Below are 23,574 nucleotides of genomic sequence, written 5' to 3'. Positions count from 1 at the left end.
TGCTACGATAGACTTATCTTTACTCTGGTGTGTATTTTGTATTTGTTTATTATTTTCCAGAGTTTAAAGTTTTGAAAGTATCTCGATTGGGAAATACCATGCAGTTTAATTACCATCAATGTTCCAAGGACCTACCAAAAATATATTTTTTGAAAGATTAACTGAAATTTTGCCCTCAAAATGAAGTTCAGCACGCAAAATGAAGTTTTGCAGTATGCAACAATATTGCGCATGCAGGAGATAATGGGGCATCCTACTTTGCACTGCTGGAGGTACCTCCTTTCCAAATTGTCAATGCTACCCCTTAGATGTATTTTGAAGCTCATAGGAAGCACCCTTTCTTCCATCTCTCAATGCAGGATGCAGGAATTCCTGCATACACTGATGGCTGGACGGCTTTTTGTTGTTGGTTTTTGTTTCTGTTTTACCTCCATGGGGAAAGAGTATCCTAAGTTTTCTGATTTCATTCTGAAAATGTCCCATGTCCCATCACCAGAAGAGCTTAATAGCAAAACAAGGAGAAGATTCTGGCTTCTAAAAATGCAGGCCAGATGTCTAGGAAAAAAAGCTGCAAGTAGAACTAGTATAAAATGGAATTCTGGCTTAAATTTAACAGCTGGATAGCTTTCTGTTAACTTAGTTACTGCTATTAAGATGTGTCCTATCTGCGAGCAGTAGTAAACTGGAGTTCAGAAAGACAAGCTTGCCTTCCAAGTGGCTCCCAGCCCTCTGGAGGTGACATCTAGAATGTGATTAACACAGGTGACAGTAATAAATTCCTCTGTCTGGGCATGATTATAACAGCAGATTCCTTCTACATGAAGGTTTTCTGCCACAGTGAAAGTGGGAATGTAACAAGTGATTTAAGTTACAAGGAAGTTATATAGAATATAGTTGCATACAGGTAAGGCTAGCAGTATTATTATTGTTAAAAATACTGTATCGACCAGAATCAGCTAAGTGCTGTGCTGTCTCAAACCAAATTCCAGTCCCTTTCTCAAAGAACTTACACTCTGATGCTCAATCTGATGTAGTTATGAGTAGCTATCACGACAGATGGACAAGAAAATGGTTGGACAGATAGTGACCAAAGACGGTCATAGGAGGCAGAGGGCAAAGGAAGGTATTTCTGTTTCACAGGGGATTCCAGTATTTTGATCCTGGTTTCATTCTGATTAAGAATGAACTTCCAGAATATCCTCATTTCTGGTTTCCCCCCACACAAGCCAAAATCCATAAATTTTTCATAGAAGCTATATGCTTCTTTTCAAAAATCTCCTCTGTCAGTCTTTTGTCCCTGTGGCAGTCCCACAAGGCAGACACCTGAGCACTTGAACAGCAATCCTCGGCTCGTGCTTGTTACTCCTGGACAGCAGAGGTTCCCAAAGCCGGGATGGTGTTTCCTGCTCTTTATGTCTTCTTCCCAATCAGAAATAGTCTTCGGGTTGGCCACCATGATCTTGGCATCCTCCACACAGGAGTTGCAGTGATATGATTTGGCTTTTAATGTCAGAACAATTCTGTTGTCAGCAGCTTTTCATTTTCTTTATTACGAAACCACAATTTTGCTAGATATTTAGCTACAGCTTATAAACTTAAAATATGAATTTCAGCTCACTCCATATATTTGCTTATGAAATTAGAAGTGATCACAGAATCTCATAGCAGCTGAGGCTGGCAGAACCTCTGGAGATGATCTGGTCCAACCCCCCCTGCTCAGGCAGGGTCAGCTGGAGCAGGTTGCCCAGGACCATGTCCAGTTGGGATATCAGGGAATATCTCCAGGGAAGGAGACTCCACCACCTCTCTGGGCAACCTGTTCCAGTGCTCTGTCACCCTCACAGTCAAGAAGTTTTTCCTCATGTTCAGACGGACCTTCCTGTGTTTCAGTTTGTGCCTGTTGCCTCTTGTCCTGTTGCTGGGCACCACGGAGAAGAGTCTGGCCCCATCCTCTTGACACCCTCCCTTCAGAGACTTGTACACATTGATCAGATCTCCCCTCAGTCTTCTCTTCTCCAGGCTGAACAGGCCCAGCTCCCTCAGCCTTTCCTCATAGGAGAGATGCTCCAGGCCCTTCATCATTTTAGTAGCCTTTCCTGGGGCTTGCTGCAGTAGCGCCATGTCTCTCTTGTGCTGGGGAGCCCAGAATTGGACACAGTACTCCAGGTGTGGCCTCACCAGGGCTGAGCAGAGGAGAACCACCTCCCTCGAGCTGCTGGCAGTGCTCTTCCTCATGCAGCCCAGGATCCCATTGGCCTTCTTGGCCACAAGGGCTCATTGCTGGCTCATGGTCAACTTGTTGTCCACCAGGACCCCCAGGTCCTTCTCTGTAGAGCTGCTCTCCAGCCAGTTGTCCCCCGGCATGTCCTGATGCCTGGGGTTATTCCTCCCCAGATGCAGGACCCTGCACTTCCCCTGGTTCAACTTCATGAGGTTCCCCTCTGCCCATTTCTCCAGCTGGTCGAGATCTCTCTGAATGGCAGCACAACCTTATTAAAAAAAAAAAAACTGCTTGTTTACACATTCGGTTTTGGTTTTAAAATATTTTGGTGAGAGGGTACCGCTTGATTTCTGTGAACTGTAACTGACAAACGCCTTTCGTTTTCATATAATGGATATAAGCAAAAGCCTAGGGGCATCCCTACCTGTGGATTCATTAGGATGAGTTTGATGGTACTCTGATAATTTTCTGATGATAATAGCTTAATTTGCACAGTCTATGTGAGTAAATACTACGGTAATGTAAGAGAGAATATACTGTTACCATGTTGAATGCTTTGCTAAATGCAAAAAATGTTTTTTTTCTTTTATCCTGAGTCATTTTATTTTTTCCTTTTTTTGTCATAGTGCCTTTGACTTGGTAAACATTCATCTTTTCCATGATGCTTCCAATTTAATTGCTTGGGAAACAAGCCCATCGGTTTACTCAGGAATACGGCATAAGGCTCTTGGCTATGTACTTGATAGGTATGTATTAGCCTTTATTAGCTTCTCTCTTTCTTCTCTGTTCCTAAGCAGTTTATAAAAGATGTTTCAAAAGGCACACTCAAAAATGTGGAGATTTTTATTCTGTGATCTGAAAGTGGTCATGCACAACATAGCTTTCATCAGAGTTTTCTGGGTGGTGTCGAATGCAGATCAGTGTATGACGCTTACTCTTTTGAGATAAATTAGTGAGGTGTAGAATCTCTCTGAAGTCACCAAAACTTGTTGAGTAGAATGCAGATGTATTTTTTAAAATGCGTTAGCTAGCACATCTTTTCAATCTGCATGGAGTCAAATAAAGCTGACATTCAAGTATGTTTTCAGTTGCAGAATAATAGAATAATTCGGGTTGGAAGGGACCTCTGGAGGTCTCTTGTCCATCCCCCTGATCAGAGCAGGGCTGACTTCAACATTAGATCAGGTTGCTCAAGGCTGTGTCCAGCTGAGCGGTGAATAGCTCCAAGAGCAGAGATTGGCAGCTTCTCTGGGCAACCCATCCCCATGTTTGACCACCCTCTTTTGTGAATTTTTTTTCCTAAAATCCGGTTGGAATTTCCATCAATGCAGTTTGTGTCCATTGCCCCTCATCTTTGGTGTGCACTGCTAAGAGCCCGGCTCCGTCTTTTCTGTAACCACACATTAGACAAAGGCAGCAATAAAATCCTCCCTTAGTCTTCTTTGCTACAGACTGAATAAATCCAGCTCTTTCAGCCTCTCCTCATAAGTCATGAGCTCCAGCCCCCTCAACAGTAAACCCTGTGCTGTTTTAATCTCAATACTAGCTGAGTGCACTAGGCAGCTAATCTTTTTAGAGCAACGACACAGCATTTGTATGCAGTAGTCATCACTATTATTAATAACATCACGATCTATAACAGTGTTTCAGAGCTGATTCATCTGATGGGTGGCACAATGCAAAGTGTATTCAGCATCCCCAAAATGCCCAACAATTCACAGCTGTCCTAATTAGCAGTTATAAAGTCAGAAAAAAGACGGCTTTTCCTTGAACAAGAAAAAATGTTTTTTTGCATGGGCATATATGCATTGGTAAAGTAAACACAGAAGCCTGTGATTACAGTACCTTGAAATGTAAAGATTCTGTATCAAGTATTTCTCCTTTGAGGTATTCCTTGGTTTCATGGTTGCCTGAGAAACAGAGATTTAAAGTATCTCTTTGAAGAAGCCATGAAATATGCTGTTATCTGTGACATAAGGTAATACTTAAAACAAATTCCTTAGGTGGGAAAAAATAAAAGCACAGCACTTTATGTGGGGTTTTTTTCAGTTTTTTTTTACCCAAACGTTTCATGTTCTTCAAATACACTGCATGTTTTGTGACATCTCTGAAAGTCGTATATCCCCGCTCCCGTCGTCCCCCACTGCGTCTGCCCTCCCGTCGTCCTGGCAGTGAACCTTTCTCCGCTCTGTAGGGTTTTGTGTCGCCATCCCCACTGCCTGTCCTCCTTTTCCAAGTGTGTTTACCTGGGGAAAAATGTTGTATTTGGACATAGGATTTGAAAAACCTTAGATGGTCTAACGGTAACAAAGCGAGGAGCGACGTAGAGCGCACGGCGGGCTGCGGCGTCGGCCGTGCCCGCTCCGCGCTGCCTCCGCCGAGCCTCCCTGCGCCCCGGCACGGACCGCGGCAGGCGCTTTATTGCTCTGCTTTTTTTCTTTCTGGAAGTTTTCTCTTAGTTAAAGACAGGCAGGTTTTTTTAGCAAAAGATGCTGCTTTTTCCGCTCTGTATAAGTAAGTGCTTTTCCCGTGCACCCCAGCAGAGGGCTAAGAAGGAATTTCTCCAAAATAGACTTTTTTTTTCCCCCCCCCACTTTTGGGAATGATGCACAGATGAAGAGCAAAAATCCAGTGTGTTTTCTCTTATTTCACTTCTAAAAGCTATTCAAAGCACCAGAGAAAGCGGCGGCACTTGGAAGCATTGTAAATAGGTGGGATGCAGTGGTGTGTAAAAGTTCCCTCACTTAGTGGACAGAGCTGCGGTGAGATCTGGATCGACTCCCAGTGTAGTTTTAAACAGCTTTGTGTGTTCCGTAACACGCATCGGTGTGGGCAGGGTCTGTTTGTACTTTATTTTTACTTTGCTCCGTTGGTCTCCTCTCCTTTTCTTATGCTTTGCGTTAGGGAATTTTAGCAAACCTGTATAAGCCTTCTGCATTATTTATTGCATACTTGTTTACAGCATACAGTGTGCTTCATTAGCTAATTTTGGCTTTGGACCTCCCACGATGCCCTGGCAAGGGTAAGGTAATAAGACTGCAGTATTAGTGTCAGCTGTGGGTCAGAGATGTCATGAGGGTATATCATTAAAATGTGACACTGCCAAAAACTGCCCCAACTCCCCTGTCCTTAGAAAAGAAAACCTTCAATTTTAGGTTGCACGCTACTCCTGTGAGTTTGCATTCGCATGAATTGTTCATTTGGAGCGAGCAGCCAGCCGCAGATCCGGACCTCCGTAGCGAAATGATGGGCTGCCTGGCACAAAAGGGGAGTTCTGTAAGAGCAGTGAATAATGGGAAACCCCTTTCATCGGCATTGCTAACCTTTTGGCAGCCACCAGCAAACTCTATTCTGATCTGCTGATTGGGGAGGACAATACACTGAAGCTCACTTTGAATGAATGCTACCACCAACAGTGTCCCCATTCAGAGGGTTTTGGGAACCATCTTTGACCATTGTCTGCCATCACTCCTTCAGACAGTAGGAAAAGGGAAAGTGAGAACTGCTATGGGGGGAAAAGTACTTCTTTTCTTGGCTTTAATCTCTCTTTAAAGCTTCATAGATCTACATTTCCAGCTGAGCTACTGGAACTATGCAGTGTCAGATAAATACAGAAGAGAGAGGTTTCAAGCTGAGCTTTTAAATCCCCTTATCTGCATGAACTAATAATGCAGATTTAGTGCTGTTAAAAACAGAGACTGATAAGTCTTTTCCTTTAAAGCCTTTAAACTGCTAAAGAGCGTTTAACAGCAATGCAGTTCAAACCCAGGGAACAATGCTGAGAAGGAAAACAGTTTAATGAGCTAAACCTTCACTGAATGAAACAGAAACACCTTCTCACAGTTGATTTAGGTCACTGTGGGAGTGAGTGAAAGCACAGTTGGGTTCCCTCTGCATCTTCATGAACATGAATTAAGCACAGCCTTTTCATGTATGGTAAACCCATCACAGGAGTTAGAAATACAAAATAATAAAGCGCGTACAAGTAAAGGGCGAAGTAATTAATTTAACTATTAAATTCGTCAGAGAAGTTGGTTTGCCAAAATTATTTTATTCCAAGGTTTTAACACATAGGCATGAAGCTTCTCAAATTCTCTGAATTACTGGGAAGGGGGTTAGGGGGGAGAGGAGGGGTTTAGAAAAAGAAAACAAAGGAAAAAAACCTGTCAAGTGAATAATGATTTAAAGTTAACTTTAAAAGTTTTTTTCTAGATGATTGTATTAACAATCATAGTCAAGATATTTGGGGAGTGCAAGGGTTTAATCTTATAATGGCGTTATGAAGTGATTTAGCTATAATAAAATACAAGAATGAATAATACAGTGAGGAGAATGCTTTTCAAGACAGAGAGTGGTGGGTATGTGCAGAGCCAGAGTGCTTTTAACATTTGCCATTTAGCAGCTGCGAAGAAAATGTGGTATTATGCAGACTCTTTGAAGATTAAGAGAGCTGGAATTGCACTGACTTTAAGCAAACATTTGTTTGCATGCTTACAAATACGTATAAAATGCGTACGTATTAAAGTGGTGTATGTAATGACAGTGTTCAACACTAACGTAAATCCAAACTAAATTCCTAGGCGTCAACTACATTATTCCAGCGAGAGACAAATACAGTCCAAACTGAACTTGTTTAAAACTGAACTGGACTTGTTGTCTATATCAGAATCTAAGATCTGCTTTAGATTTTGTGGGGCAGCTGTATTTGCATAGCGCTTGGATCTTTGGATTTTCTAAAGTTGGCGGGTTTAAGTCACATATGAAATTGAGAAAGGAAATGTAGTTGATAGTACAGCTCAGTCTTTCATACGTCCACTGTAATTAACACTTGTGTATGTGTCTTATTAATCAATCATATTGGCATATTAGTCATGTACTTTAGGTCCTTGCTGGGGAAGAACGTTTCCTGAATTTAATACCATGACCAGGGGGTGAGTAAAGACTTCAGGATGGGGTCTTTTAAAAGTATTAGAAGAGCGTTTGCTAAGAATCGGCATGTGAGATATTAGCCTCATATTGTGGTTCTTGGTGTGCCAACCATTGAAACTTCCTGAAATTATCTAGAGCATTCAGATCCATAAAATGAATGCTTTTTTTTTTTTTTTCCTAAAGAAAGTGACAGTGCTCTTCTGTTTTCCTATTGAAACGTTCCCTGGCCTAGTTCAACAGAAACATTTTTACATTACAACTGTGAAATCTTGGCATAAAGCTCCCCTTTGTACCCTTCATTATTTTCTCACAAATATAGTCCATTGTCACATAGCTGAAGTTAATTTGATCAACATTGGGACATTTAACTTTTATGTCCGGTCAAAGGAGCTGTTTCATGCTCATTTTGGGTATTCAAAAGAAATGATTGCCAGAAAAATAATGTTACTATTAACAATTCAGAGCAATTAGTTTCCCAGGGAGAGGCGATGTGATGCACCGGCTCCACACAGCTATTCTTTGTCATTTTATGGATGCTCATCAGTCAACTGTCACATCTTCTCAAAGACCCCTCCAATCTAAATGTTTCTCTTTGGGCTTTTCCCAGAACTAGCAGCTGAATGAGCAAAAGAAAAGCCACTTAGTTTCTAGGCAAAGGAAAACTTCACTCTAAAGATCTGGGTCATTTGAGAAAAATTCTAGGAGTGGCTCACTTTTTCTTTTTTTCGGTTTGATTTTTTAAATAATTTGGCAATGCTAATTTTAACATAAGTGAAAACTCTGCCTGTAATCATGCACCTTCAGACATTTAATGAAATTTGTGTATATTCGGGTAGAAAGCGCTCCCAGGGCAAATAAACCTCCTTTCCAAATGTCTTCTAACAAAGGTTTAAAACTCTAGATCGCATTCAAAAAGACAGCTTTTCACTGAACACCCTCAGGCTCATCTCATTAATATTCAGTCATGCTCTCCCCCCCCTTAAACTGAGGTTAAGTGCTCTCAAAATTAGCGTGTTTGTATAATATGCTCTTTAAAGAGTAAATCCAGCAAAATTATCTTGTTACTTGCAGCCTGTCAGATAAAGTCAGAGACGCTTTTTCCTTGCTCCTTGTTTTCCTGCTGGCTCAAGGTTTTGCAAGTTTGCCGCTGTTGTCAAAAATTTAGCTCATATGTCATTCCTATTTAAACAAACATATTTTTAATTTAATTTAGTTTACATTTTTAGCAGAATAATAATTTTGTACTTGTGTATGTTGTAATGGAAAATATATGTGTTTATAATTTTAAGGACAGTAAAGGTATTTGTATAATAAATGAATGGCTATCTCTGCTGGTCCTGGTCAGTAATTTGGCCCTCGTTATGTTATTTTCAGTGTTTTGGGCTTTTTTTTTTCTTACTAATAACTGAATAGGTTCTGGGGTTTGAATTAATGGAAGGACTATTATGGCAATCCTTTGCAGCATTTTTTATTTGTGGTATAAATAAAAGATCTGCTTTTGCTCTCGTATCAAAGACAAATCTCTACAAACAAAAGCAGACTCACAAGCAAATACCTAGTTGGGGAACAGGCAATCAAAAATCCAGAACTTCAACAACTTTCAGTTGCTTCAAAAAATAAATGCCACTTTAAAAGTGTGGATGCACTAAGTTGCTCTTCGCATTGCCTGACTAATGTGAACAGAGCTGTGGCCCTTTCAGGAGACTCTGAGGTTTTCTGGAGAGGTTTGTGCCCTTTGTTTCCACAAAGGCGAACTCAGGATCCTCCTGGTGTGGATTGCGATGCGGGAGTCCCCAAGGCCTGCTCCGGAGCTGGGGCTGCTTTTGGTGGGACCCTGAGCCTTTTCCTCATCTTTTGGAAGGAGTTTACTCATTTTATCCATTTTCCAGAAAGAGGTGCTCCTGGAACTGCCTTCCTTGCCTGTGGTGTTTGTCTAACAGAATTTAGCTGATGTTGTTACTACCGGCTAGATTGGATGTGGTGACAACAGGTACCGCTCCCAAGAGAATGTGTGTAATTAAACACAGGCAACTGAAGAAGAGGGAGGAGGGGGCTCTTAAAAAAGAAACCTGAAATAATGTCTGCAAATAACTTGTTGCCCACTTGATTTTGCTCTGAAAATGCCTTTGTGTAAGAGTGTGGCAGAGCGCACCACACTCGCAGTGAGTTATGTTTCGCTTTTTACAGTAATTTGTTCCTTAGAGATTTGGGGGCTAGATAAAGAACAGTCATTAGTGTCTAGCTAAAGGTGACACTCACATCAGCATTCATTGTGGTTTGTGTCTTCTGAAATGTTATATTGTATAGCCATATAATCTTCCAAGATGGCAATGATTCAATTAAAAAGAATCCATATGGGCTGTTGATCCAATTTTTATTCATTTGCAGAGAAATGAAAATAAATTGCTATTGTGATTTTATTTACAAGCCACTTAATGCTTGCTGTAAAATGATGCTATGAGCTGATAGTTATAAAATGGAGAAATGGTTGAAAGAGCTCCATTCTGCTTCCATTTGAGTCTATGGGTACTAAGTGAATAACCATCTTTCAACATTTTTGCTCCCATAGGAAGATAGGATCACCGTAGGAGAGTGGTTGTGGTCTTTTAGTCTTGTATTCTGTATCCCGGAAAGATACTGATTCTCCCCAGCAGATAAATAGCAGTATGTAAGTTACAGCATTTTCCCCTACTTGTCTGCGTGTCTGTATAGGTGCTGAAGTAGTTGTAGATGGACTTTGCAGAAGTTCTTTAGGGACTGACAAAAAGTAGCTGAGACTACTTCACATTTTGAAAAGCTTCTTTATATTTCCTCCAGGCTCAGGGCATGGTTGAAGATGACTGAGTTTCTCACTGCCACAAAGACATGTGGTCACACCATCTCTAGGCCGCCAGAATCACAAAATCACAGAATGGTTGAGGTTGGAAGGGACCTCTGGAGATCATCTAGTCCAACCCCCCTGCTCAAGCAATCGTCAATTCAATTGTCTGTTCAAACATAATATTGGCACCTTTAATATTTTAATTGGTGTGCTCTTTCGAAAAAGGGCTTTTTTCTTCTTCTTCTTCTCTTTAGCATTTCAAATATTTCTATCTTTTTGCCCTTTGTTTCCTCTCTTAGCTAAATAGTCCACTCTGGTCCAATTTTCAAAGGGATAAATGCACAAGCTAACAAGTAGGTATGTGAAACTTGTTGCGGGTTAGTTTTTCTTAATGTCAAGCAGCTCATCTTTTTGACCCCTGCGCAGGTGAAGTCTTTCTGCGTCTCTGATAATTTGCATTGCCCTTTTCTGGAAGTGAATTTTTTTAACTTTTAATTGGAAGTCTGTCTTAAGTGCAGCTGGTTCCTCCGGCGAGCAGGTGCAGGCTTGTCACAGTGGGGTGGCACGGCTAGCACCGTGTCGCCTGTAGTTGTCCCCCTTTGCCACATACCGCTGCAGGTGGTGTGGCGAGGGAAAGCTTCTGGTACAAACCTGGTGGGAGCTGGCAAGATTTCTTAATCGTTCTGCCCCTGCGCCCGTTGCTGAACTCTTGAGGCCCTACAGTGCCTCTGTTCTGAGCCTGTCGAGAATTATCACAAAAAATCCTTTTCCCAGCTTTACCGGGTTAATGGAACAGCACCCCGCTGCAGTGTATCCTGGTTATTTTGTGGCTTGCTGTTTGCACTTCTAATGCTAAGCGGTCACGGGTTTTTGTTTTACCCCACCACATCCAAGCTTTGCAGAAAGGCAAGCGAGAACTGCGCGTCTCAGTCTTCATGCAGACTGAGACGTGTTCGTTGTCTGCTGTCTGCTGATGACCAAGCGTTACCGACGTTGAGAAGTTTCAGAAGTTATGCCAAAGAATTTTAGTCTTCCATGATGAAGTAAAGAAAGAGTCAAAAAGATACACAATTTCTCCAGTTCCTTCTTGTTGTTTTCTTTTACATCCGATGGAGAGCAAGAAAATTTCTTTGTAATGTAACGCCAGTGCAATCGTATTGTATTCTGCTGTAGCAGAATTGGCAAGTACTTACATCATTATACATGGCTGCTATTTCATTAGGCGAATGTCAGTGTCAGGTAAGATCATGGTTTTGTCAATATAATGAAAATACCAGTCAGGTGAGGAAAAAGTCACAATTTTCCAGCTCTAAAAATTGATTTTTATTGCTCTTCTTGTAATCCTTTCTTTGGATTAAGTATTTATTATTGATGTGGTCTTTCTTTTAATCTTAATAGCTGCTGACATTGTAATTAATTAAAAAATACAACGTTTTTGCCCAAATGGCACTATATTGAAATTAAAAGTGAACATCACATATTAGTTAAACAGGCCTGGCAAATGGCTTGAGTGCTAAGATGATTGCCTAAGCTTCTTGACAATTCCCTTCATCTTGCTGTGTACTGCTTGACCTTTTGAGACGTTTTGGTGTTATTAATAGGTTTTAGCTATTATATCAGAAAGAACGGGACACAAAAATATGATAAAGTTTATCTTTCTAATGACAGTGCTACAACACTTCAGGCATGCCAGTGAAAGCACTTACAACTCGTCTTTTTAGGCACACTTAGACTGTCACCAGGTAGCTTTTCCTCCAAACTAATGCTTTTTTCTGAAATTTGTCTCTAAACGTATACCAGCGAATGCAAAATACTGCACAGCTGAGCTCTGACCCGTCTGAAGAAGGGCAAGGGTACTCCAGAGAGATGGCAGTGTGCTGTCTTTCGAAGCTGTCTGGAAAACCTCTGGTGGAGGGGTTGAGCTTATTTACTGTGGATCCGCAGGGAACTGTTCTCAAGTTATGGGTGTTGAAGCTGATCGTTTTGGCTGAAACTGAGAAGTAGTGAGGGCAGGAATGACAGAAAACTAAGAGGCCACACAGCAATCCTGTGTCCAGTGCTGCGTTGGCCAAAACTTCACATTTTCAGTGTCTTGACCTTCAGTGTCTTCACATGGCTGCACTTGCAGAAGACAGGTTTCACCGTAGTTGTTCCTTGACTTTCCACCAGAAGTCACTGCAGGAGTTGTTATTACCTCTGGCATCCTGGGTCTCTGGAAGAGGAGAAAGTGTGTGTAGCCCACCTGCTGCTCTCATACCAGCTCTTCACCTCCACCAGCAGGATGGCCAAGTCACTTTCTGCTTTTTTTAATCCCTTTGCAAAGGTCGCTCTTCAGGGTAAGATCCTCTGCTGTGAGTTGAACATGCCCTTTGCAAAATACAGACTGAAACGATGAAGCTGCTCTGTATAGGGGGTGATTAAGGGACGCGTATCAGCTCGTTAAGTGCCTGTGGGCCCGTGCCGTGGGCAGTAACCTCCCCGTGACCTCCCTCCGCGGCTCCTTCCCGTGGCCGCGAGCAGCGGGGCTCAGCGTCTCGCCGTGCCGATGGCGAGCGCAAACCTCCCCGTTGTTTCGGCCCGGCCGCGGCTTCCGAGCACCTCGCTGACCGGCCAAAACGCGGAAGGCTTCACCGCGTCGGGCAGCGAGAGACGTCCGCCTGATTCCTGCTCGACTCAAATCAAAACCGAACCCGTGGTTCTGGAGCCCCGCTCAGATTAACAGTGAACGAGATTGACCTAAGAAACGGTGGTCACGCCTAGACTGAGCTGTCATCTGTCTTCTCCACATAGTTATTGCTGATTTCAAGACTCCTTTAGTTAGATGCGGTCACGTTTTCAGTGCAGAGGCAGCTTTTGTGCCTTTAACTCCTTTGCATGGGTAATGTACAAAAATATAGAGGTTGTGGAAGGATAATTGCTCACCCCAAATTTACACAAGAGATAGGGAAGCACTCATATTACTTAGCTTAAACACATAGAGTTATAAAAATGTGCTCACCGAATAAAATATGGTTTGACCTTTGGATTGTTTCTTCCCAAGAAATGTGACCGTGTCCCTCCTTCTCCTCCATTCACCCTGCTTGGCAGAGCTGCAAGTATTTTGTTTTGTTTTGTTATGTTATTGTTGTATTTAAAAAAAAAAAAAAAGCCCCAAGCCCCTCTTTTTGGCGGTGTCAAGTTGGGATGAATTGGCCAGGGAAGCATGTTTATAGACTGTGTGAAGAACTTTGTCTTTGTGTGGGAATGGTGGTGACACTGGTATGGTTTGCCTGAATGAACTGCGATGACGCGGCTAATAAGGTGTCCTGCTGAGTGCCGCCGCCGGCCTTTCTCAGACCTCCCACTTCATCCCATTCAGCTCCAGCTCAGTGTAGCTAATTTTTCCCATTCCCTCAATTCTTTAGGCCCCCTTACAAACAGAAAAGTCAACTTTCACACCGAAGAGAAGATAAGTGCTTTAGGAAATAATCGTGTAAACAGAATGTTACCTTCTGACCTGATGCTGATACCTTGGTTTGGGACAAAACCCGGCCGGTTATTGCATTAGACATGGCTATTAAAAGAATAATGCTGCTGATCCTCCTTACAAAGTGCCCTGAGAAATGGTTTAGCCGAATCACTGTGCCTCTTGTCACACTGAATCATGTTCAGCTGCTTTCTTCCATGACCAAATTGCTGATATTCAGCTGCTTCCTTGTCCCCTTCCTTTTCCGTGGCAGTGTGTGACGGGGATAAGTGTGAAAGCACGCGAAAGTCAGTAACGTTTCAGCCTGCCCTATTATTCTCCAGCCGCATTTCAGTGCCTTCAGATGTGCCTACGGTATACCACGTAGCTTTTTTAAAAGGGCGTGCATTTCATAAAATATCATTAATTGTAACGAGGTACAAAGAGTACTTTAAGTGGCAAAAGTAAATTATAAAAGGATTTTGATGATTTCAGTAATGCTAAATTGCTCATATTAACGTCCTGATAAGGTACTCCTTTTGGTACTCCACGTGTAGACCAAAATCAACAACTAGACTGAGATTTCCAGGAATTTGGGGGAGAAGAAAGACTGCTATGTACCTCTTACTTGTGTTGGTCTAAATGTGAGTATGGTGTCCAGATCTCCTAAATTGCTTTGAAAAAACTTGCCCTCCCAATCCTCTTAGCTGATACCATCCAAACTTAGAGGTTTGTCTTTACTTACAAGTAATTTGACATTTCCAGGGTTGCAAGACCAAACCCTGAGTCTTTGCTTTTCCTGGTTTGCTTTCTCTTTAGGTTTCCCTATCACGTGGGTCCTTCCCACCCCTGCTCTGAGCTGGGTAACGTTGCCATCACCACAAGCAGGCCAGTCTGGCTGAGGCTAACGCTATGCAGCCTCTTAGCTCAGGGGGTTGCAGCGGTTTCTCACGATTCTCCTGATGCCCCCAGAATAAGAGGCAGGTGTTCTCCAAGGTCTTCGGGAAGGAGCGCTGGGGGGCTGCAGGGCTCAAATCCAGTCGGCAGTGGGTGGTTTTCGCAGAAGTCCTACCAACACGACGGACTGAACGCATCCCCAGGGTGGACGCCCTGACTTCCTTCTGGCTTCGTAATGCAGCTGCTCTTACCCGCTGCGAGGTGACCTGCAGCTATTAGACCAAAATACTAATTAAACATACTTATTCTGTAAGAAAAAATTGCTACTGTAATTTAACATTAATTTAAGTCCTTACTGATGAAATTTTGTCCTCAAAAACAGTGTGAACCGTGGGTCTGACTCATTAAAACATTTAAGTATATGACTAACTTTAACTGTAAACTTTACTTAAAAGTTATGCTGACTTGAATGTTTTACTCTTCTACTTGAATGTTCTACTCTTCCATGCCATAAATGGTAGTTATTTCTGTGTACCAGCTGAACCAACTGAAATGATTAGAGAATTTCTCATTAGAGATTAGGCAAAAGTGGAAAAAAGTAGAACTAAAGACAAAAGTGGAATAGTATGGCACTATAATGAACACTTTTATTTAAAAACCACTGTAAAGAACTCTTTGAGGTCCTTTTGTCTCTTCTCAAAATGCAGCAAAGATTGGAAAGCACCAGAGAACAATCTGAGTCGTCCCAAAGATTTTCAGTGTAGAGTCATCAGTTTAAAATGTAGAATTGGTATGAAACCAGTACAATAATTAAGATAGTGCGTTTCAACTGTGAAAAACTGCTCAGTTCTTCCGTTCTGTGCTACATCTAATGCTGTTATTAAGGACTGCTTGTGCAGTTCAGAGCCCTGTGTATTCGGGACTAATAGAAGGAAATATTGTCATCTGTGGCCCTGAGGCTTGTGCGCTTTAACAAGGCCATCAATAAACACAGTCGTGAGAGTGTGCAGTTTCAGTGGTCCATATTTACCATATTGCCTTTGTTACTCCAGTTTCCAAAATACATAGAAGTAAAAGATAGTTCCTTGGCGGGTTCCAGGTGCAAATAAACTCTTTTCTCTGGCTGATACCTCCTGGAGCAGGAACAAAGGATTGTAGCAGTAAAAGTGCTCTTCCAGCCATTTCAAAGGGAAGACTCCTTCTGGAAAGGAATGGCTGTAATCCGTTAGGGCAGTTTTCTGTTTCCTTTACAGTCAAACATGGGGTATGTATGTTCTTACTGCGTACAGGCTAATGATGGCCCCGTATAGGTCACAACAAGCAACACAGGATGTTGATGGTCTCTTGTTTGCTCTTTCATGTAAAATTCCAGAAGTGGAGTATTTGTAGTCTTTTTTACAGTCATGGGATTTTTACCTGAGAGTCACCTGTTTTGTCACTAGTTATTCAAAAGAGCTGAACAAGAAGGAAGAGAACCGTAAAGTGTGTTGAAGCCTTTCTGGGTAACCTGATAGACAGCAAATACAAGTTACAAGAAATAGCACTCGGTCCTCCCACTAAAAACATTAAATTAATGTTGGTGACATGGGTTGGCTGCTTTCTTTTTATATGATTCAGATTTATCACTCCATTGATATCACTCCAATGATTCATGGCAACATTTTTAAAGGATTATGTGATTCATGGTTAAAGGAAGGGTATTGGTGTAACAGCAAATAGCAAAGTAAAGTAAAGCGGATTCTAAAGCCCTCCTCCTTCATTTGCAAACCCTCCTTCTTATTAAAAAAAAAAAAAAAGGAAAGAAAGGCTCCCCAGTTCTGCATTTACTTGTTCACTTGTTCAGCTTTATGTATTTTTGGCTTAAAAGGCAGAAACAAGAGAAATGGAGCACTTTTTTTCAGTTCTTGCTCCAGCTCCCACATCTTTATTGTATATTCTTAGTCCTGGGAGGAGTCAGTGTTTTACCACACGCTCTTTCTGTCTGAGGTCCCCTAATACTGGATGGTATTCTTGCATTGTTGGTGACGGAGGAAATAGTGCTATACTTTATTGCCGTCTCTTTTGCTAAGTCTGATTCTAAAAGCGTAGTGAAGAAGATCAGTTCTTGTGCTGGCACTTTTTATAGGCGCCAGTCGGGATTTCCGAATAGAGCTGTCGGAGTACCAAGTTGCTGAAGTAATTCTAAGATTCAGGAGCTCTTGAACTAATAAGTCCCAATGGCCAGGACAGTAGGTTACACACACACACACACACACACACATATATACATATATATGTGTATATATATATATGTATATGTAAAGTTGACCCATTTAAAGTATATTTTATTGTGAGGTATCCTGGATTATTTAGTAAGGGCAGTTCCATGTGTATCCCTTGCTGTACCACCTTTGGTAATTTTACTGTACACATAAATTTCTCCCCCTGTGAAAAGGAGAGATGTCAGAAGCTGCTTAAAGCATAATTCTCGAGAAGTAACATTTATACTATTTTACTTAAATCTATCATGAGAATCACTTTCTAAAACGTACAGTAAAAGAAACTACAAGGGCAGCAACTGCTTAAAATTACCAATTTTAAAGCTGGCATTGATTTGTATGCAAATCATGTTTAAATCAGGTAATGTGCAAGACTATGAAATGGCTGATTTTTAATTAATTGATCAGAAGCAGAACTAATCAAGTATTTTGTCCATCAGTAACTGTGTGATGTTTTTCAAGTTAATTTAGTTAAGAGACATTTTAACTGGCTATTTTTGGAACAGTCTGTTTATTTGAAAAATCCATCTTTGCATAATACAATCACAGAAATCCTCCTCATAATATCAATTTGTTTTAAGAGGCCTTCTCTAGACCCTGATGTCATTCCTGTAATATCTCTCGGTTTTTGTCAGCAGCAAATGGCACTGAGCGAAGCCAAAACTAAGAGATGAATCATTGAAGTTGGCAAAGCAAAATGAGTTTTCCTTGTGTGTAGGTTGTGTACCAGATTCTGCAATTGCAGCATTAGCAAACTGTGGTAATGTAAATGGTTTAACTTTTAAGTTCTCATTTTCCTTTAAAGTGCCATGAGGGCACTAATCAAACTGATGTTATGTACAGGTCAAGAGTGACAAGTTTTCTCGATGCTTGGTAGTAGTCGACAGTAGACAGTATTTATTAACAGTACCCGCAATAATTTGTCAGCTGAATGGAGGATTTGGAGATGTTCCTACCAGAAAAGGATAACTCTTTGCAAGAGAATTTTCTTCAGATGATCACTACCACAGGTCCAATGCACGTTAATTTTTCAACAGAATAATATTCCTTAGGTAATAGATTACTGTGGACTAGAAATGGGAGGAAATTTTTTCTAAGAGGAGAAGCCATACCTCACTGTAAATCCAAAGTTGTTCCTTTCTTTATAGCTTTGAAACGTCTAAATGGATGTAATATATTAAAACTTTTAAAGCCATTTACAATGAATGCCTCCTAGCTGGGCAGTATTGTTCCAGGAGGCCTACCTAACTGTGCGTTACTTTATAGTCCTTTACCTGTCTGTATGAGCCTCTGCTTCTGGCCCAGCTGGCATTTCTGGTATCGTAATGCCTAAATATTTATATGTTCCTAGAAAGTACTCAGTCTATTGCTTTGCATTTGTCCCTTATTTCTTACGTATTGTGCATTTAGTATAGTATTCTATTTTCTGTGAATTTGTTCTGTGTATTTTCTTTCCCGCTATAACAGTCACATTTCAGTTATTTTGTACCTTCATCAGCTACACATGGGAAATGGTATTGATTCCTGTTTTGAAATTAAGGGTTAACTGAGTGGATTTCCAAATGCCGAGAGCTCTGGAAGCATGTATAAATGCACGCTGTTAGGAGCACCAACTAATTGTTATTAACAATAGATGTAGACTAATAACATAATAACAGGTTTTAATAATACAAGATTTGCAAGATAAGCAGTAATTCCTCACCTCCCTCTTTAGTACTGAGCACAGGCTTGAGGAAAGAGTCGGTCTCTGCTCCATGTGTGGAAAGCTCACCTTTAGGTGGTAGCTACGATCTCAACAAAAATCTGATTTCACCAAAAAAGAGATCAACTTTCAGAGAACTGTAATTCACCCAGGAAAAACCTCATAGATGGTATCGACCCTGATGAACAGTGTTCAGCACTAATATATCACTTTTCATACAGGTATACTCTTTAGAGTACTAATAAACATTGGTAAAATTGTGATGACAGTCTTGCGTATAAATAGACTCGTTCAGCACAGAGTTGAAGGTAGGTCTTGAGAAGATGGTTCCAATCAAACTGGTAGTTTTTATTGTTGCACAGTTATTTCTGAGATTGTGCTTAGAAAATGAAACGTTTTGGGGACTACATGTCAATTTAAGTTTTCTCTAAAGTGAGGTGACAGATGTATGTGTGTGCATGTCTGCCTATAGGCAAAACTGAATGACAATTTTTTTTTCCCTCCCCCAGAATCATAGATCAGCGGTTTGAGAAAGTTTCATATTTTGTCTTTGGAGATTTCAACTTCAGACTGGATGCCAAAGCAGTAGTAGAGGTAGGACTTTCACCTTTTTCAGCTCTAGACCCTGCCAAGCAGTTTTTATTTCTCAAATATTTTTCCGGTGGAGAAGTTAAAAGTGACTTAACGAATTAATCTTAATGTTGACATCAGCCTTGGCTAAGAATACTTTCAACAGGAACGTCGGACAGGTAAGTAAATATTACTGTGTTGTGAATCTGCTGAAACAATAAAGAAACCTCCTGGAGACGAGAGGGGAGGAACTCACAGCTTACTGTCTCCGTCCACCCCCAAAATTACAGTTACCTGATGACAATGCTGATACTTATGCCTTTGTTGTAAAAAAGCAGATCGTTATTGTAAGGAAAGACAGAAATGGTTGTCATTTTTCTGCACTAAGGACTAATTTACTGCCTTTTGAATGCACATTTGCAACCCAGTGATTCCCTCGGGGAAGGAGTTTCACTGCGTATCTCAGACATTACAATTTGACTATATACGGCTGTTCTCCGCAGTGGCGGAGCCCAGGACGCAGCTGAAATACAGCGTTTTTTCTGAGAAGTCGTGTGTGACGCGAATGTCCTGAGCACTGCAGAGTCAGTGGCACCTGGCCGTTGTCCCATTGACAGAAAGGGAAAACGCGAGTGCATCTAGGAGATCAGTGTGGTCAGTGGGATGTTGTGAGACGCAGAGCCTTTAGGACGCATGGAAGAGTCTCTTCCTTCAGCAGCGGCGTAGGTTCCTCATTTGAAACCTCTGAGCTTCAGCACAGGATATCGCACTTTCTTCCATGTTTGTGACTTTGGTCGTTTGCGTATAGCTCAGGGCGGATCTCAACAATCTTTTATTTGTAAGCTGAGTATGTGTTGGTTTGTGTTTGTAATCAGTGCAAAATATGAAAAATTTCCTGAATTTCTGTGATACTATTCCATGCTTTAAAAATATAAACAACAGGCACTTGTGCAGACCTTTGTGACTGTAGCGTCTCAGTGTGGAAGGGTGGCTGGAAGATTTGTATAAAGCCAAAGAGAATACAGTAAACCTTTCTCATCACGAGTTGAGATTGCCTTGACTTTACTGCTAAAGCTCTGCTCCACGTAACGGGGGAACAGAAATAATATCCAGGGTTGAAAACCAATTTCATCTCCTGGTTTCCCCACTTTAATTCTCACAGATACTGTAGTGTCTTTTTGGTGTCCTTGAGGATAGGCACGCATCTTCCAAACCAAAAACTTTTCTTTTGTAAATCAAGCAGCAGGAAGCATCTATACGCGTGTCAAAGGCTCCTGGATTCCCCTCGTATAGATGCAGTGCACTTCGTGTTCCTGTGGAAAGTAGGGGTTTGACGTACGGCACGGGGTATGTAGCTGATAACTCCCTTCTCAGAATCCCTTATGCGTTGCAGTCGTTTAACTGTCAAACCTAAAGCATAATTGCAACGAAATTCAAGTCACCGATTCAGAACGTGCAGCTTCATAGTGTGTCTATTAAGGACAAAATCCTGCTCTGCTACACTGCTGTTACCGTAGTATCATCAGTGTTTATAGAGAACTAGCTTTTGAAATACGGTGCGTGTTTTTTAACTCACTGGTGGTGCAGTAGTATTACTGAGAATGCCTCTGTCCGAGAACATCTATCAGTCGTGCGCCAGCAGAAGTGTCTTTTCCACCCTGTGTTGATGCAGAGCGCTGTAAGTTTTTTCTGAACTTTCTAACTGCCTAAGAGTTTGCAGGATTGAACCTGCAGAGAATGCGTTCTTTATTACTGATTACTTTAATTAAAATTGCTACATTTATGTCAATAAGTTTCAAAGCGATTAGCTCCTAATGAAACAATCTCATTAACCATCAATGATGCATACTGTGCGAATTGCACAAGAGGTGCTGCAGTGTAGGTGACTGACATAGCACTTTTCATCTTAGTAGTGCTTTACCGATACCAGTTCTATCAGTTAACATTGTTGTTACATGTGAGCATACAAGGTTCGGTAAAAAGGTGTAATTTGAAGATGCATCAAGCTCGTTTACCCATCCTTCCTAGAGGAGGCGTCTGCGTGCGGGAGTGGAAAAAGCGCTAGAATAATACAGATTCTTTTCTGTTGCTTTATTTTACAAGCGGCACACCACATTAACCAGAACTTGACCCCGCTACATGGTCATGTAGTGAGAAACCAATTCCAACGTTAATTAAATACAATTATAGTTGGCCTAGAAATTTCTACTTGGAACTTACATATGTGCAGTTGAAGTCATATGAAGTATGTTTTATTGTCTTTCGCATTTGATACGTTTTATAACCTGGTATGTCAGAAGATCCAAAAGATTTAAGAAATGGTTGTCCTGTGCAGGTCACTACACAGAAGTGGTAGTACAGCCAGTACATCTTTGACAGCATTATAACAGCTGAGCATTCATAAATGAATAGTAAGTATACAGAACTTTGTTTTAAGAATAAAGTGTAGGCTCCTAGGAGAGGGATCAGTTTCTCAAGTATAGCTTGTGAGGGTAGCGTTACCTACCACCTCTCATAGAATTTATTCCAGACAGGACCTAATGGTTTGATTGTGTTTAGTGCTTTTCATCCAAGAAGATCCAATCCCAAATCACTTTACAAACTATTTTATAAGTGTCACTTCTCAGCTGTGGCACTTTTCCGAAGTCAATGGAGAGTGAAGTGACTTGACCAAGGACACGCACTACTGGCAGTGGCAGAACCGGAGACAAAAATGACCAAAGGTGGTTGCGTATCTAATGCTCAGACCAAATCGAAGTGTTCAGTCCATGCTCCTGGATGGACCTAACACTCCAAAATATCCTCATCCCTTCTGGCATTTTGAACGTGTGCCTATGCAAGCTGCTGATACTAAGCAGTTGTTTGACTGTCTGGCAGGTTCTTAAATGATACAAATTTAAGGGTTAATCCATTGAGCTGCAATCTTTGTATATATTGCTAAATTTATCTCTGCTTTTCCTCTTGCCCTTTTGAATTCTCTCTTGAGACCGCAAAGTGCTCGGCACCTGGACACCATAAGATGCTACAAGCAATAGGTGTGTTGCAGAAATGTAGACTTTCCCAAACCAAACACAAAGACTGAAGTATATTTCTAAAGGATTTCTCAATCAAGCCATTGAAAGCGAGAAGCTGGGAGCGGTTTCAGATGTTGAGTCCAGACACTGAAGTGCAATGTGCTAAATCAGATGCCAAAAAATGTTGCCCCTATTAATTCATAATTAATAAATCATTAATATAAGATTTGTTAAACATCTTATGGGAACCTTAATCTAAAGTCATATTGATTTCCTTGTTAGGAAAATCTGCTTTACTGTTGTTGCAGTAATCCATGGGGGATCGATAACGCAGGTAAAGGCTTCTAGTGATTCTGAGATCCATGCGTGCATTAACAAGCGTGTTATCCAGAGGGATAAACTGGCACGAAAGAGCTAGGATGTCGGTGGCATAACAAGCAGAGCCAATACTGAAGAGGTACAGTTGTTTCACAGTAGATCTGAATTATGGCTTGAGCGTAATCTGTAGCTTGGCATTATGATGTTCAGAGAAATACCTACAGCACAAGCAAATAGAGCGTTTTAAAGAAGTCTTCATCCTGAAGCAGGCTAACGATAGGAGTACAGTTTGTTCTAGCTTTTTTGGGCCAATGTATGATTCAAAATAAAGCGAGAGGATCTGAAACCACAGAAGCTAATCGTGCCTGTGAAGTCCGAGACGTTTGTATGCCTGCGTTACGTGCGAGCGCTGCTCTCCTGCGCCGGGAAGCAGGAAGGACGAGATTTGATGAGATTTGACTTTAAAGAAATCTGCAGCAGCAGCAAGGTGTATTGTAGGCTTTGCTGCGAATTTAGAAGTGGTTTTAGTCTTCAAAATGTAGTAGGGTAAATATTTGGAGGTTCTGGAATTAAACAAGACTAGTTGGCTATCAGCTTAATAATAAAACTAGGATAGTAAAATTTCTAAAGCACGTTAAGGCTAAGAAAGGAACTGGTTTGTGGAGAGAGATAAATGAAGGATTTCATTGCAAAGCACTGAGTTCTTTCTGTCTGATGTGAGAAATTAAAGGAGCGAAGTCATTCCGAGTGGACGAAATAAAGCGTCCCCCTGGAAGCAGGGAGTCAGTTCTCCCGCCAGTCCCTGCGGCCAGCGGCGCGGCGCCTGCTGCCGTGTCGGAGACCACGCAGGGCTTCAGGCTGCGGTGGTCCAGGGCCGTGCTGACCTCTGGGCTTAGCATTGCTTTGAGAGGGAGATTGTTAATTGCAATAACTCATTAGCATCTAATATTTCCTATAAATTCTAAAGACAGTTCCTCGCGCAAGAACTGGTCCCATAAATCTGTCCTTGCCTCCAAATTCGTGCGGATCGATGGGCGTGCTAGCGGGCGGCCGCGGCCCCGTCCGTGTGCGCGTCGGGCGCCGACGCACCGGTGTCCCGCGCGGTCCTCGGTGGTGCCGTCAGCGTGCCGAGGTGCCCTCTGCCCCTCGATCGCGAGGGCAGACGTTCCCCACCGGCTTCCCGGGCACGGGGCAGGGTTTGGCCGGAGCTGCCGCCGCTCGCCGTTTCCCGCAGGCGCGGGAACTTCCCAGCTCACGGCTTGGCCTGTGGCCAGCGGGAGAATAGTCCTCCTTCTCCTTCCCTGGATTCAGGGAGCCAGTTCACCAGCACTGCTCTTCTTATTTACACCATCGTGTTTCCTTTGCGGTACCATTCAAGCGGTAGGTGGGTCTGCCCCTT

The 23,574-nt window shown here is 41.8% G+C and overlaps 1 protein-coding gene across 4 annotated transcripts in view; it reads left to right on the top strand.

Moving 5' to 3' along the window:
- The window catches only part of INPP5A (inositol polyphosphate-5-phosphatase A), a 261,753-nt gene that overhangs the window by 164,796 nt on the left and 73,383 nt on the right, over positions 1–23,574 (top strand). For all 4 annotated transcript variants that reach the window (XM_068951378.1, XM_068951379.1, XM_068951381.1 and 1 more), the window contains exons 8-9: positions 2,848–2,967; positions 18,783–18,867. In XM_068951378.1, the coding sequence (XP_068807479.1) occupies positions 2,848–2,967; positions 18,783–18,867 (205 nt within the window). The remainder of the gene's footprint in view (positions 1–2,847; positions 2,968–18,782; positions 18,868–23,574) is intronic.

Source organism: Struthio camelus, chromosome 7 (genome assembly GCF_040807025.1).
Source record: "Struthio camelus isolate bStrCam1 chromosome 7, bStrCam1.hap1, whole genome shotgun sequence".
Lineage (NCBI taxonomy): Eukaryota > Metazoa > Chordata > Aves > Struthioniformes > Struthionidae > Struthio > Struthio camelus.
This window is presented reverse-complemented; position numbering and strand designations above follow the sequence as displayed.